The 14924-nt window shown below is 43.2% G+C and overlaps 1 protein-coding gene across 2 annotated transcripts in view; it reads right to left on the bottom strand.

The window, feature by feature from the left end:
* LOC127003225 (DEP domain-containing protein DDB_G0279099-like) overlaps positions 1–14924 on the bottom strand; it is a 48124-nt gene that overhangs the window by 482 nt on the left and 32718 nt on the right. For both annotated transcript variants that reach the window (XM_050869606.1, XM_050869607.1), the window contains 6 exons: positions 5570–6136; positions 4056–4762; positions 3438–3549; positions 1178–1353; positions 662–771; positions 131–257 (listed from right to left, as the gene is read on the bottom strand). In XM_050869606.1, coding sequence (XP_050725563.1) covers positions 131–257; positions 662–771; positions 1178–1353; positions 3438–3549; positions 4056–4762; positions 5570–6136 — 1799 coding nt within the window. The remainder of the gene's footprint in view (positions 1–130; positions 258–661; positions 772–1177; positions 1354–3437; positions 3550–4055; positions 4763–5569; positions 6137–14924) is intronic.

Here is a 14924-nt window from a genome sequence, read left to right as displayed (position 1 = left end):
AAGTGGAAGTAATGAATGCAGCTGGAGAGTCCTTAACAGCACATAACCAGCTAAGAAACAGTTGGTTATGTTTGCTCTGTCTCTAGAGCCCCTCATGCCCCACACAGCTGAGGACACACCAGGCACTCACTTGTTCCTGAGCAGATTTTCCGAGGCAGCTTCACTCCAGGCCAAAAAGGAGGGCATATGCCTCCTGCTGCCGCCCTCGCTGCCTGACCTCGGAGACCTGCTGCTGCCCCTGCATGACACACCTTCCCCTGCACCAACACAAGGACAATGAAAAGATTACTTCTCAAAGGTCATCACTATGTCATCAATGGTAGCCCCTGTTTCTGATACAGATGAGGTGGAAAGAAAACACAGTCTGACCATTTTAAGAGGTGATCTGAGTGAATAGTTATGTGGCCCCAGCCTTCATCCTCAGCCACCTTTACTGTAGGAATTATGTCCCTCTTCACCTACCAAAGCCCAGTGGAATAAAAAGACATGTCTGTAGTCTTTCCCAAAGTGTCAAAGGGGTGGTGGCTCACTACTAATTTGCAGGATATTTAGATACAACGGTAATTTCTCTGTTCAGTATGAAGCTGTTCGGGAAGATTATGATTTGATGAGGTACAGGAAGGTGTTGTGTGGGTGTTGCTCATGACAAAGGAGCACCCACCTGCTTCAAGGCCACGCCGCTCCAGACATCGCTCCATGCTGGCCGACCTCTGCCGCTCCTCCCTCAGCCGCCCCTCCACTTGCAGCACTCGCCCACTCAGCTCAGTCAGTCTGTACAAGCAGGGAGAGACCATCAATGTCTCTTTTTAATGAGGAAATATAGTAATGCTCAAACATCATGCTTAAATGGACTTTGGTGAGGGAATTTATATTTACAAGACTTTTTATCAGGTCTATGAATTTGATTAGTACACTTTATTGAAAAATGCAGGATTGCTCTCATATCATGCTCATTTAAATATTGCCCATTAATGAATAAGTTACTATAAATGGGGTTATCTTTTAGAATGTGTTTTAGGTAGGTGTAGGAATAACATCTGGCCCATCAAGCATCACTAGCCCAAACCCCAACCTGTGATACAAAGCCCTGCCATATTTTGGTCATGCCCTGAGTTGAAGAGATGAATTATTTAAAAAAAATATAACGGTTCCATTCCCTGCATGGTAAGAAACTCACCTGGTGTTGAGCAGGTGAACAAGTTGCCTCAGTTTGTCCACCTCCACCTGTGCTGCCTGTGCCAAGGCCTGGTACACACACACGCTGCTGCCACCCCCCGCTGACCCACCGGAGTTGCACCCCCTCCGCCACGCCTCCTCACATGCCTCCTCAGAGTCACACCCGTCCTGGCGGTGCTGCATCAGGAAGTGTAATTAGCAAACGCCATCACAGGATATACTCTGTTCACATTAGCATGGAAAACAAGCCCCTCCCTCCCCCCCATACAGTGTATATCATTGGCCAGTCCGCAAGCAAGCCACACACCCCTCTTGGACTGGCTGCATGTGATTGCTGGATGCTGAGAAAGATGAAACCCTATTGGCAGTTGATGGACTGATGTGGATAGATCTTTTTTCAGTTATTTGCAATGTTGATGTGAGGAAAGGATGGTGTTGTCTAGTACACCATATTTTGTTAAGGTCCATCATGTTGAGCAAAGGTTGTGCCCCCACGCTGCAAAGCCATTTACTGGTTGTTAAGGGTCAAGGTTGAAGGCTGAGGGAGGAAGATGAGATTACCGGGGATGCAGCATCTAAAGACACTTATAAATATGCTGAATGAAAAAGCTAATCAAAGGCTGTTGTCAAGTCCATGAAAGTTTTCCTCCTTTTGAAAGAAAAGGGAAAAAAGAAAACACTAAGAATATGGTTGAATTGATTAATGATAAGGAGAGATAAGTGAATAGAACATACTCCTGAGTAATAAAATGCATGTAGGTCATCAAAGGAGTGAAACATGAAAGCTAGATTACAGAGAATGACAAAAAAACTGAGGAAAGATGAAGACGAATGGAGGAATAGGATTGATGAGCTGAAGGAGGATGCTTCAGAAAAAGAAAACAAATGTACAAAATGCATGAGAAGTGGAACACACTCAAAAAAAGGTTAAGGAAATGTCAGAAAAAATAGAGGACAGGAATTATAAAGATGAATGGAGGAATAGCTAATGATGGATTATGAGAGGAAGGAGAATGCCTCATGAAAATTAATATAAGAAACTCATTAACAGAGCTTATTAAGAGATTAGTACCCTCCAGAGATTAAATGCAAGAAACCCATCAAAGAGACCAGTAGCCTATACATGGCAACAAAAATATCTAATAAGAGACGAATGGAAGAATGCTTAGAAGATCAGTAAAAATTATGCTTCTGGAATATTGTATGCATGCAGGACAAACGAAGCAAAACGAACATTATAGAAATTACTACTAAGGATGTTAAGGAAATGGAAAAAAGTGTTGAGAGCCCACTCGTGACCAGACGCAAGGGGCTATTACACTGGGCAAATTTTCCGTGGATCTTCAATCAAACCACGATTTCCGCTGGCGTGGTTCTCATTTGTTTCTTGTTATTGCTGATGATGTGAGTAATACCGTCGTCCTTTGGTGAAATCTACCGTAGCTTTGGAAGATCGTGGACACGTCAGAAAACCACGGAAATGAGAACCACGCCAGCGGAAATCGTGGTTTGACAGAAGATCCACGGAAAATTTGCCCAGTGTAATAGCCCTTTAATGAGGCTCCAGGCTCCTGTGTACAGGGCTGCACTGTATGTATTGGTCCTTCGTTCTGGAGGCATTGCACACCATTCTTTAGAGTGCTTAACAACATATAGTTATTAGCGTGTGACGTCATGAATGTTTTGTGAAGTTACGTTAGAACGCGTAACAACATAGTTATTATCACGGCTTTTGTGAATGTCAAGTGACGATCGAGGACCCCACGCTACAGCCTGATGGGTCCATATTCTCAGACCTTTCAGCGCCTTATGACTCCAATTTGAAAAGCCTCGTGGGGATTACTGGGATTTTCATGATTGCATGGCTTCGATATCCTACTGGTAGATTTTTAAAGCTTCTGCTCCATGAACTATAGAAATACACCAATGAGAACTTTACCAATCTTCTCTGGCCTTTGAAAACATAGTGAAAGCCCGAAGTGTCTGAGAATGCGGTGCTCTGAGAAAGGCAAAGCATAACGGGATGCATAAGGGACCCCCACGTGACACACACACCAACGTTACCAGATTCTCGTACTCCACCTTTAATGTTTGCTGATTTCCAACCCCAAAACTGTCTACTCCATCCCAATAACTGGCTTGGTATATAGTTAACGTTAAAATGATCAATTATTGCTGTTTCTTGGCAATAGTTATGGGGCAGAAACCGGTAAATATGATTCTCCGAGTACGATAATCTGACTTCGCTGACACCCACCCACCTGGTCCCTGCGCGTGTCCCTGACGGAGTGGCGGTAGAAGTTGCCTCGCTGGGACCTGCGGAGGGTGTCGCTGCTGCCCACGGACCGCCGCGCCGGGGAGCCGTCCAGACTACTGCGGGAGGAGATAGATGAGCTGGAGGTGGGGTGGTGGTGATGGCGAGTTGTTACAGACTATTTTAGTAAAAGTTTTAGTTTTAGTGTTCTGCCCGTACTAGTGGAGGCGGCGGTCATGGAGGAAGTGGCGTTATTGTTGTTATGGTGGTTGTTTTTGTTACTACTGTTATACCCATTATTATTATTATTATTTTATAAGTAATAGTAGTGTTATTGATGTTTTGAAGGATACTTTTACGGGTATGAAGTGACTCATTTATATAATTTGTGAATGGTTGGGTGTTATGGGAGTGTATATAAGAGCTACACACACACACACACACACACACACACACATGAATATTAATAACTAAAGTACTGGCTAATTTTTCAATGGCGTGGATGTAAAAGTTTGATTTTATTGTGAATGTTTCCTGTCGCCTTTAGTGGTGCAGATAACTATTTTTATCTACATTTCCATCTACTTTACCAATATCTACTTCAGCAGTCATGACAAGGACTCACTTTTCGCGCAGCATCAGGTCCACGGGCTCCAGCGTCAGTATCTCCTCGATCTTCAGTTCCATCTCGCTGATTTTGGTCGAGAGTACGCCGACCGTGGGACTGGGCAGAGGCTGGGCGGCGGCCGGCGTGCGTACTGCCTTTGGGGACTCGCTGTCACTGTCCGTGTTCAGGTTCTCGTTGTCCTCCGTGTCTCTGAAGAAGCTGAAGGAACTCTTGCGGTGTGTCTTCGGTTCCTTCCTGTGCTTGGCGGCCGAGGAGCGGAGCGGCTTGAGGGCCCAGTGGCGCTTCTCCTTGAGTGGGAGGTCTCCGCGTGGCTTGATGAAGTCGTCGTCCTGGGCTCGAGTGGGACTTTGCCGCGGGGTCTTGTTGTTGTTGATGTAGTCACGCGAGTTGGAGGAGCTTCTGTGCAGCTTGAGGCGCGGCTGGCTACTGAGGGAGACGCCCGCCGCGGAGTCTGAGGTGGGACGGCAGTGTTCATAGGGGAGGCTCCTCGCGGGGTCCCTCTCCTCCCCGGCTCCTGGAACACGGCAAGTTTCGAAACTTGGGGTCATGTCGGAGTCCCACGCAAAGACACCCTTGGAGATCCGACCTCTGCCTGCAGCTCCCCCCAACAGATGAGTCCTGGCCCCAGAGGAGGCTGCCCGTGTGCCACTCTTGGGCGTGGCCAGCAGGGGACTCTGGGCGCAGGACAGCAGGTAGTTTTCTTCCTGAAGATAAAGAAAAGTGTCATTAAGCAGCGGATAGTCATGTCTCTCCTGACGCCGGCCGTGACGCGAGTGCCGGCGCTGCCGTGAGTTTTCCCTCCACGGCTCAATGCGTCCCCGTCCGCTCCCCCGGCAGTCCGTGGTGAGGGCAGAGTATGACACTGCATGGTGAGGCAACAGCAGTAAAGACATTATCGTTTTGAATGGGTGCACGGGGCTCGATGCAACAACGCTCGAGGCATTCTGTTTGTCTTGTCCGGTGCGCTCATCATTCACAGTTAATGAAATGTCAGCTGGAAAATATGAGAAACGGTGGCTGTTGCCTCTTATTCAAACATAGAAGTTTTCCGATTGGCTTTGGCCTGCCTTTGACTCGCCTGAGCCCGTAGAGCCGCGCCTACCGGCACAGTCTTCTTGCTTTGTTATGTAAATGAAGAAATACAAACACTCCTGACGAGCCGCCCTGCACCACGCTGCTGAGCGAGGCGGACCGAGCACGGCCTACCCGGTGGCTGAATTATGTAGGTGCCTCGTGGCGGCATGTAGGGTGCCTGGCGGGTCGATAGTGAAGGCAGGAGTGTGTCAGCGGGCCGCCAGCGTGCCCCGCGTGGCCTGCACGAGGACTGCCGGGCCAGGCGGGGCCACCTGCGCCGGCCGCCACTGCAGCTCCGCCGTTTAATTAAGCAGCAAAAGGTCTGCACCCCAGATTAGCATGATGTATGCAGGCGTGTGAGCACAGGTGTCGCCGGCGGCCCTCGCGTGTGTGGAGTGTAATCAGTTTTGATGAAGGTGCGGTGGTTCGCTGCTCACCTTGAGGGCGTGCACCAGCTGGGCGTAGTGCTGGCACAGGATGGCCAGCGTGGCCACGTCCGACCCGCGGTGGCCGCCGCTGATGCTCCGCCTGGCCGCCGCCGCCACCTTGGGTCTCCCTTTGGTGGTGGAGGCCACGATGTCTGGGGCCTCGGGCGTTCTGGTAGCCTCCGAGGCCGAGGCCGACGACGAGGACGACCGCTCCATCTTGACCACCTGCGACAACACCTCGGCGATGGACCGCTTGGCCGCCATCTCCGGGACCTTGATCACCTCCATTAGGTCCATGTCGCAAGGAGAGTCCACGCCGCTTTCCGGGGACATCCGGATGCCCTCCTTGACCCCTGGCCGTGCCCCGGGGCTCGCTGCATCAAGCACACCAGGGTCACGGGCAGGCTCAGCGCCGCCCTCCACCTCGTGACCTACGCTGGTGGCGGTGGTGGTGGTGGTGGGCTTATTAGCGTTCGTGTTGTCCTCAACGGTGTCATTGTTGTTGTTGTTATTGTTATTGCTGTTATTATTGTTGTTGTTGTTCTGCTCCTCGGCCGCCGGGGGGTCTCCGTCACTCTGTAAAAGACAAGAAACCTGGTCATCTGTGTGGCCTTGCATCGCACCCCCAGCTACCGCCCCTCCCCCTCCTCCCTTCGCTGCCCCCTCCCATTGGCCCGAGTGGTGGTGGCAGGATCATTCAAACCCTCTCTGGTGCAGGAGTTTGTTGTATTGAACGGAGAGAACTACACGGGAATGTGGTTACGTGTGCGTGCGGCCGGCGAGGGCGAGGGACGGAGGCTGGCGGGCCATGACGGACGGACATGCGAGGGGGCGAAGCAGGACGGGCAGGAAGGAGTGACGGGGCGGGGAGGGGGGCACAGCAGGGGGGATGGCAAGGGAGAGGAAATTCTGTAGGGAAAGGAAACGTGGCATGAGGGAGAGAACAGCTTGGAGTGACAGGGTGCGATGGGGACGGAGGGGAGGGGGAAGGACAAGGGTTGGGGAATGATAAGGGAAAGTGATATGAAGGAGGGGACAAACGAGGGAGATTGAAAAGTAGGAAGGGGCAGGACGGGGAAGAATGGCAGAGGTGAGGGGAAAGTGACATGGAGGAATGTGTGGAGAGAATGAAGGAGTGAGGGAAGGGAAGGGACAATGAAGAAAGGAGGAATGAGGGGCGGGAAGAAAGAAAGAAAGGGAGAAGAAGGGATAGATAGAAGACGTGGTGGTGAGTGGTAAGGGGGGTGGGGGGGTAGGGGGCAGATGGAATGCTGGGATAGTTGAGCTAAAGTGGAGCATCGGGGATCAAAGAGAACACGATCAAACAGCGCGGCTTTAGCACACCAAAAAGCACTGAATCTGATGTCTATTGGATTCCACTCTGCTCGAAAACTCGGATTCCACTCCACTTAAAATCACGCTTGGAAAAAAAGAAGCACTGACAGCCGCGGCGAGTGGCGAACAAAGAAGAAAAAATAACTGGAACGAGTCAAGGAGAAAGAGAGAAAACGAAGAAAATCCAAGTAATCTTCCCTCTGCAAGTCTTTCAAATATCGAGGTGAAAATAAAGGAAAAAAGGAAATGGAAATAATACAAAAGTGAAACGTAGTCTTTAATGTATCGAAGTAAAACGAAGTAAAACAGAGAAAACTAAAGAAAAGAAGAAAAAGCCAACAACATGAGGTAAAGGATAATAAATAAAAGACAAGATGATAAAATAAGGAGAACGAAGAAAATTAAGGGAAAATAAAATTGAATAAATAAAGTACAAAATAAAATACACGAATAAAAAAAATACGAGGAAAAAAAGTAACACCAGAAAATAGATGAAGGAGAAAATAAGAGAAAAAAAAGACTAAGTAAAATAAATAAAGATATAGGAGAAACAATAATACGAGAGAAAAATGAAGAATAAACAAAAATAGAGAATAAAGAAAAAATAGATGAAAATAAAGAAGATACTAAATAAATAGAGAAAACTAAAGAAAAATAAGAAAAAACGAGGGAAATAATATAAAAGTTAAACCCAAGTCATTTTAACCTTGGAAGTCTTTAACGTATCGAGCCAACAGTATGAGGTAAAATAGTGAACATTAAAGAAAAAGAAGAAAAAAGCCGACAATATGAGACAAAATAGAGAAAAAAACTAAAGAAAAGGAAGAAAGGTAGAGGAAAACGATAAAAAAAAATAATCCTAGTAATTTTAACCTTCCAAGTCCTTTAAATATCGAGGCAACGAGTCAAAAAAGTAAAAGAAGATAAAAATAAAGAGAACTGTAACTAGCGGGAAATAATAAAAGTAAATCCCAGCAGTTCCAACCTTGCAAGTCCTTCAGATATCGAGACAACAAAATCAAGAAAGAAAAGAGGAACCATAAAAATAGAGGAAAGGAAAGAAAAGCGTGGGGGAATAAAATGAAAGTAAAACCCAAAAGCTCCAACCTTGCAAGTCCAAATAGTGAGGCAACAAAAAATCAAGAAAGAAAAGAGAAAACAGAAAAAAATAGAAGAAAAAAAATTGAGTGAAATATGAAAAAGTTAAACCCGGTAATTCTAACTTTGCAAATTCTTCAAAATATCGAGACAGCAAAATCAAAAGAGAAAAGAGAAAACAGATGAATAGAGACAAAAGGAGAATGGAAAAGAGTGAAATATAAAAGTGAAACCCCAGTCATTATAAGCTTGCAAATAATTCACGTAACAAGATGACAAAAAAAAAAAGAGAAAAGGGAACGAAAAAGCTTGAAAGCGAAACCCAGTCATTATAAGCTTACAAATAATTCAAGTAACAGATGACAAAAAGAAAAGAGAAAAGAAAACGAAAAAACTTGAAAGCGAAACCCAGTCATTCCAACCTTGCAAATTCTTCAAGTAACAAGGCGGCAAAAAAATAGCGTTCAGAAATAAGAGAAAAAAGTAGAAACAACAAAAAAATTGATAAAATAGAGAAAGGAGAAACACAAGCTGGAGAGGTCAAGTAGTGGTGGTCAAAAATGGAGTTCAGAAATACGAGAAAATGAAAATATAACAAAGATAGATAGAGGAAAAAAGACGAGAAAAAAAAACGGCAAAAAATTAATAGAGGATAAAATACGAGAAAAAAACTACCAACAAGAAAATATATGGAAAAAAAATACGAGAAAAAAGCTACCAACAAGAAAATATATGAAAAAAAATACGAGAAAAAAACTACCAACAAGAAAATATATGAAAAAAAAATACGAGAAAAAAACTACCAACAAGAAAATATATGGAAAAAAATACGAGAAAAAAATAGATAAAGAAGAAAATACGAGTAAAAGTAATAAAAAAGGTAAAGGAGAAAATACAAGAAAAAGTAATATAACAAGACAAGAGATAAAAGAGAAAATACGAGAAAAAGTAATACCAAGAAAAAAATGTGGAGGAAATACGAGTAAAAATAATTACAAAAAAAATAGATAAAGGAGAAAAAACGAGAAAAAAGTAATACCAAAAATAGATAAAGGAGAAAATACGAGAAAAAAGTAACACCAACAAAAAATAGATAAAGGAGAAAATACGAGAAAAAAGTAACACCAACAAAAAAAAATAAAGGAGAAAATACGAGAAAAAAGTAACACCAACAAAAAATAGATAAAGGAGAAAATACGAAAAAAAGTAACACCAACAAAAAATAGATAAAGGAGAAAAAACGAGAAAAAAGTAATACCAAAAAATAGATAAAGAAAAAATACGAGAAAAAAGTAATACCAAAAATAGATAAAGAAAAAAATACGAGAAAAAAGTAATACCAAAAATAGATAAAGAAAAAAATACGAGAAAAAAGTAATACCAAAAAATAGATCAAGAAAAAATACGAGAAAAAAAGTAATACCAAAAAATAGATAAAGAAAAAATACGAGAAAAAAAGTAATACCAAAAAATAGATAAAGAAAAAATGCGAGAAAAAAAGTAATACCAACAAATAAATAAAGGAGAAAAAACGAGAAAAAAGTAATACCAAAAATAGATAAAGAAAAAAATACGAGAAAAAAAGTAATACGAAAAAATAGATAAAGAAAAAAATACGAGAAAAAAGTAATACCAAAAAATAGATAAAGAAAAAAATACGATAAAAAAGTAATACCAAAAAATAGATAAAGAAAAAAATACGATAAAAAAGTAATACCAAAAAATAGATAAAGAAAAAAATACGAGAAAAAAGTAATACCAAAAAATAGATAAAGGAGAAAATACGATAAAAAAGTAATACCAAAAAATAGATCAAGAAAAAAATACGAGAAAAAAGTAATACCAAAAAATAGATAAAGAAAAAAATACGAGAAAAAAGTAATACCAAGAAAAAAATATGGAGAAAATACGAGAAAAAAAGTAATACCAAAAAGTAGATAAAGAAGAAAATACGAGAAAAAAGTAATACCAAAAAGTAGATCAAGAAAAAAATACGAGAAAAAAGTAATACCAAAAAATAGATAAAGAAAAAAATACGAGAAAAAAGTAATACCAAAAAGTAGATAAAGAAGAAAATACGAGAAAAAAGTAATACCAAAAAGTAGATAAAGAAGAAAATACGAGAAAAAAGTAATGCCAAGAAAAAAATATGAAGAAAATACGAGAAAAAATAATACCAACAGAAAAAAATAAAGAAGAAAAAACGAGAATAAAAGGAATAACAAAAAATAGATAAAGGATAATAAATAAAAGACAAGATGATAAAATAAGGAGAACGTAGAAAATTAATGGAAAATAAAGTTGAATAAGTAAAGTACACGATAAAATACATGAAGACACTATTAAAAAAGGAAAAAACACGAGAAAAAAATAACACCAGAAAACAGATGAACGAGAAAATAAGAGAAAAAAGACTAAATAAAATAAATAAAGGTAAAGGAGAAACAAAAATACGAGAAAAAATAAAGAATAAATAAAATAAACATAAATAAAATATATGAAAATAAAGGAAAAAATAAAAATAAAGAATAAATAAAACATATAAATAAAATATATGAAAAAGAAAACAATAAAAATAAAGAATAAACAAAACAGTAAAAAATGAAAAAATAAACAGAAATAAAATAGGTAAAATAAAGGAAAAAATAAAAATAAAGAATAAAAAATAAACAAATAAATAAAATAGGTGAAAATAAAAGAAAAAAAGAAAAATAAAGAATAAACAAAAGATAAAGAATAAAAAAATAAAAAATAAACGAAAAAAAATAAAGAAACGAAAAAATAAATAACAAATAAAATAAATAAAAACAAATACAACAGGTCAAAATAAAGGCCAGACAAGGTGAAGGGGTCGCGTCGGCTTCTAGGTCAACGCACTTAGCAGCGTCATCTCATTAGCACAAGAGTTCGCCTTCGAGAGGAAAATATCGATTGGGCGAGTGACTGAGCCGGCGGTTATGAATTCATGACGCTTGGGCCTGCTGGGAGGGAAGGGGAGGGGGGATGGAAGGAATAGGAGGAAAGGGGGGAGGGAAGAATGGAAAGGGGAAAAAAAAGGGAGGGAAGGAAAGGGGAGAAAGGAGGATGGAACGGAGAAAAAGAGGAAGGGAAGGAAAGGGGGAGAGAAAAGGATGGAAAGGAGAAAAAATGAGGGAAAGGGGGAGAGAAGAATGAAAAGGAGAAAAAATGAGGGAGGGAAGGAAGAGTGAAAGGGAAGCGGGAGGAATGAGAAGATGAAAGGAAAGGAGGGAAGGATGGAAAGGCGAAAAAAAAGAGGAAGGAAGAATGGAAGGGAAGCGGGAGGAATGAGAGGATGGAAGGAAAGGAGGGAAGGATGGAAAGGAGAAAAAAAAGGAGGGAAGGAAGGAAGAATGGAAGGAAAAGAGGACTGGAAGGATGGAAGAAAAGGAGGGAAGGAAGGAAGGAAATAAAAGGATGTAAAATAGAAAAAAGAGGGAGGGAAGGAGGAATGGAAGGATGGAAGAGAGGGAGGAAAGGAAGGAAGGAAATAGAAGATGAAAGGGAAAAAGAAAAAAAAGAGGGAAGGAAGGAAATGTCAGAAGGGAGGGAAGGAAGAATGGAAGGGAAGCAGGAGGAATGAGAGGATGGAAGAATAAGAGGGAGGGAAGGAAGGAAATAAAAGGATGAGAGGGAGGAAGAAGAAGGAGGGAAGAAAGGAAATACCGAGGAGGGAAAGGAAGAGAAGGAGAGAGAAAAGGGATGAAGAATAGAAGGAAAGGAGGGAGGGAAATAAAAGGATGAGAGGGAAAAAAAGAGACAGAAGGAAGTATCAGGAGGGAGGGAAGGAAGAAGAAATGAAAGGGAGGAAGGCAGGAGGAATGAAAGGGAAGAAGGAAACATGGAAATGCAGGCAACAGAAAGCCTATTGGCTCATTACGAGGTTGCCCACTTTGGTGATTTAATCTGCTCGACAGCCACTTGGGGCCTGGGGAGCAGATGAAAGCACCTCGATATTCAGTTTACTCCTGACGCAACGAAATGACGGTCGATTCAATTTTTGAAGGAGTTGATGGTATTTCCATTTACTACTTCTTAGGGAAGATTGTTCCAGTGGCGGATGACTCGGTTTGAAAAGAAACTCCTTCCAATGTCTGTGTTGCATCGACTCGACTGAATGGGTAAACCGTTTTTTCTAGTTCTTGAGTTGGTTTGCAGTTCAAAGAATTTGGAGTAATCGACGTTATTGAACTTGAAGACTTGAATCATATCCCCTCGTAGGCGTCTTTTCTCCAATGCAAAGAGATGGAGTCGCTTGAGTCGCTCCTCGTGCGGTTGAGCCCTTAAGGTTGGAATCATCTTCGTGGCGCGTCGTTGAATCCTTTTCAGTAAATCTATGTCCTTTCTGTAACTAGGAGACCAGAACTGTACTGCATACTCGAGGTGCGGTCTTACCATGGAATTATACAAGGATAGCATCACGTCTGGCGTTTTACACTCGAAGTTCCTCGCTATGAACCCGAGCATAGTGTTGGCTTTGTTGTATGCTTTTTTACAGTGATTCGCTTGTTTCAGGTCACTGCTGATAGTGACTCTAAGCTTCTCTCTTCCTGCATCGCCTGCAGAGGTTTCCCATTCATGATGTATGTGTGGTTACCGTTTTCTGGACCCAATGTGCATGACTTTGCATTTGTCAACATTAAAGGACATTTGCCATTTTTCCGACCATTTGATAATGTGACTGAGGTCTTTCTGAATGATTTCGCAGTCCGTTTTTGTGAGGGCCTTTCCACCCGCCTTGTTGTCATCAGCAAATTTCGATATTGTGGATTTCAGTCCTGATTCTAGGTCGTTGATATATATGATAAAGAGAATGGGTCCCAGCACTGACCCCTGAGGCACTCCACTAGTGACTGGAGACCAATCGGAAGGCTGCCCGTTAAGTAGTACTCGTTGTTTTCTGCCGGTGAGCCAATCTCTTATCCACGCGATTAAATTGGCTCCAATGCCCGCCAAGTGCAGTTTCTTAAGGAGTCGCTCGTGCGGCACCTTGTCGAAGGCTTTCTGAAAGTCCAGGTATATAACATCACTGGGGATGTGGTCATCCCAATTCTTATATATACCTTGGAAGAAGTCTAATAAATTCGTTAAGCAGGAGCGCTTGTTTCTGAAGCCTTGCTGGGTGTCGGAGGTTAAATTATTGTCTTCCTGAAGCTTGACAAGTTTGTCTCTAATAATTTTCTCGAGTATTTTTCCTGCCACTGATGTCAAACTTATGGCCCTGTAGTTTGATGCAACGCTTTTGTCTTCTTTTTTTAAAATAGGTGTTGCGTTCGCCATCTTCCAGTCTTCTGGGACCTTGTTCAGTTGTACTGACCGGTTAAATATGTTAGTGAGTGGCCGAAGTATTTGTTGTTTAAGTTAAGGAAGGAAATAAAAGGATGGAAGGGAGAAAGAGTGAAGGAAGAGAGCTGGAACGAAGAAAAGGAAATATGAAAGGAAGGAGGAAACCAGAAACATGGAAGGTAGGAGGAAGGGAAGGAACATGTAGGGACAAAAGCCACGATGAAGGAAGGGAGGGAAGGAAGGAATAACAGGAGGGAGAGAGGGAAGGAAGGAGGAAGGTAGAAACATGGAGGAATGGAAGGAGAGAGGGAGGAAGGAACAAGGATGGAGGAAGGAAGGAAGGTTGGAGAGATGGAAGGAGAGAGAGACCAAAGGGAGAGAAGGAAGGATTAGAGGAACATGGAGAGCAGAAAGAGAGGGAGAGGAGGGAGAGAAGAAGGGAGGAGCATGGAAGGGAGAAATGGAGGGAGGGAAAAGGCAGGGTAACCAATCAGGCAGTCGCTCTCACTTTGCCTCCTCCTCCTCCTCCTCCTCCTTCTCAAGTGCCTTTCCCTCCTTCCCTCCCTTCCATTCCTCCATCAACAGTTCAAGTGGTCATGAATTTCTCGCCTTTCCCCTCATTTTCCCTCCCTCTCTCCCTTCCTACCTCCCTCCCTCCCTCCCTCCCTCCGTTTCTTTTCACGTGCTCCCCACCTCCCTCCCTTCCTCTCCCTCCTATTTTCTCTCCTCCGCCTCTCCATCACTCCCTTGCTTTCCTTTGCTCTCCATTCACACACCTTCATCAGTTTCCAGCTTCTCAATCCTCCTCCTCCTCCTCCTCTTCCTTCTTTCGTGAGTCTCTGTACTGCCTACCATCTCGTTTCCCCATCTCTCTTTCTCCTTCTTCCTCCACCCCCTCCCTTCTTCCTCACGTGACGGTGGATCAACTTACTCTTCTTTCTCTCCTCCCTCCTCCTCCCTTCCTTTTCTTCGTGAGTCTCTGTACTGCCTACTCTCCTTCTTCCTCCACCCCCTCCCTTCTTCCTCACGTGGGATCAAACTGACTTACTTTCTCTTCCTCTTCCTCTCCTCCTCCTCCTCCTCCTCCTCCTTCATGCCCCATTCCAAGTTTCCTCTCGTTTCCTCATGCCTTTCCCCGGCACACAAAACTCCTGCGGTACTTTCCTCCATTTTCCTCCCTGACTCACTCTTCCTCCTCCCTCCTCTCTTTCTTCTTTGGCTTTCTACAACTCCCCTTCCCCATCAACTCCTTCCCAACTCCCCCTTCCCCCCTCACCTCTTTCTTGCTCTCCCATCAACTCCCCAACGGACCCCAATCTCTGCCTTTCTCCCTCCCTCCCTCCCACCCTCCCTTTTAACCAGTCTATTCAGTTTCCTCTTAAACTCTCCTTCTCCCCCTCCCTGCATTCTCCCTTCCCTCTCTCCCTCTCTTAGCTTTCCTGCCCTCCCTCCCTTCACCTATCTTTCCTTCTTAACCTTACTCCTCCTTTCTCTCCCTCTCCGCCTCCTTACCTCTCTCCCTTTATCATTCCCCTTCCTCCTTCATAACTTCTCCCCTCCCTCTCTTTCACTCCTTTCTACATTCCTTCCTTCCCTTCTTCATTTCCAATCTCTCCTTCCCTTCCCT

The sequence above is a fragment of the Eriocheir sinensis genome, chromosome 25 (assembly GCF_024679095.1).
Source record: "Eriocheir sinensis breed Jianghai 21 chromosome 25, ASM2467909v1, whole genome shotgun sequence".
In the NCBI taxonomy this organism is placed as follows: domain Eukaryota; kingdom Metazoa; phylum Arthropoda; class Malacostraca; order Decapoda; family Varunidae; genus Eriocheir; species Eriocheir sinensis.
Note: the sequence above shows the minus strand (reverse complement) of the source record. Positions and strands in the feature narration are given on the sequence as shown.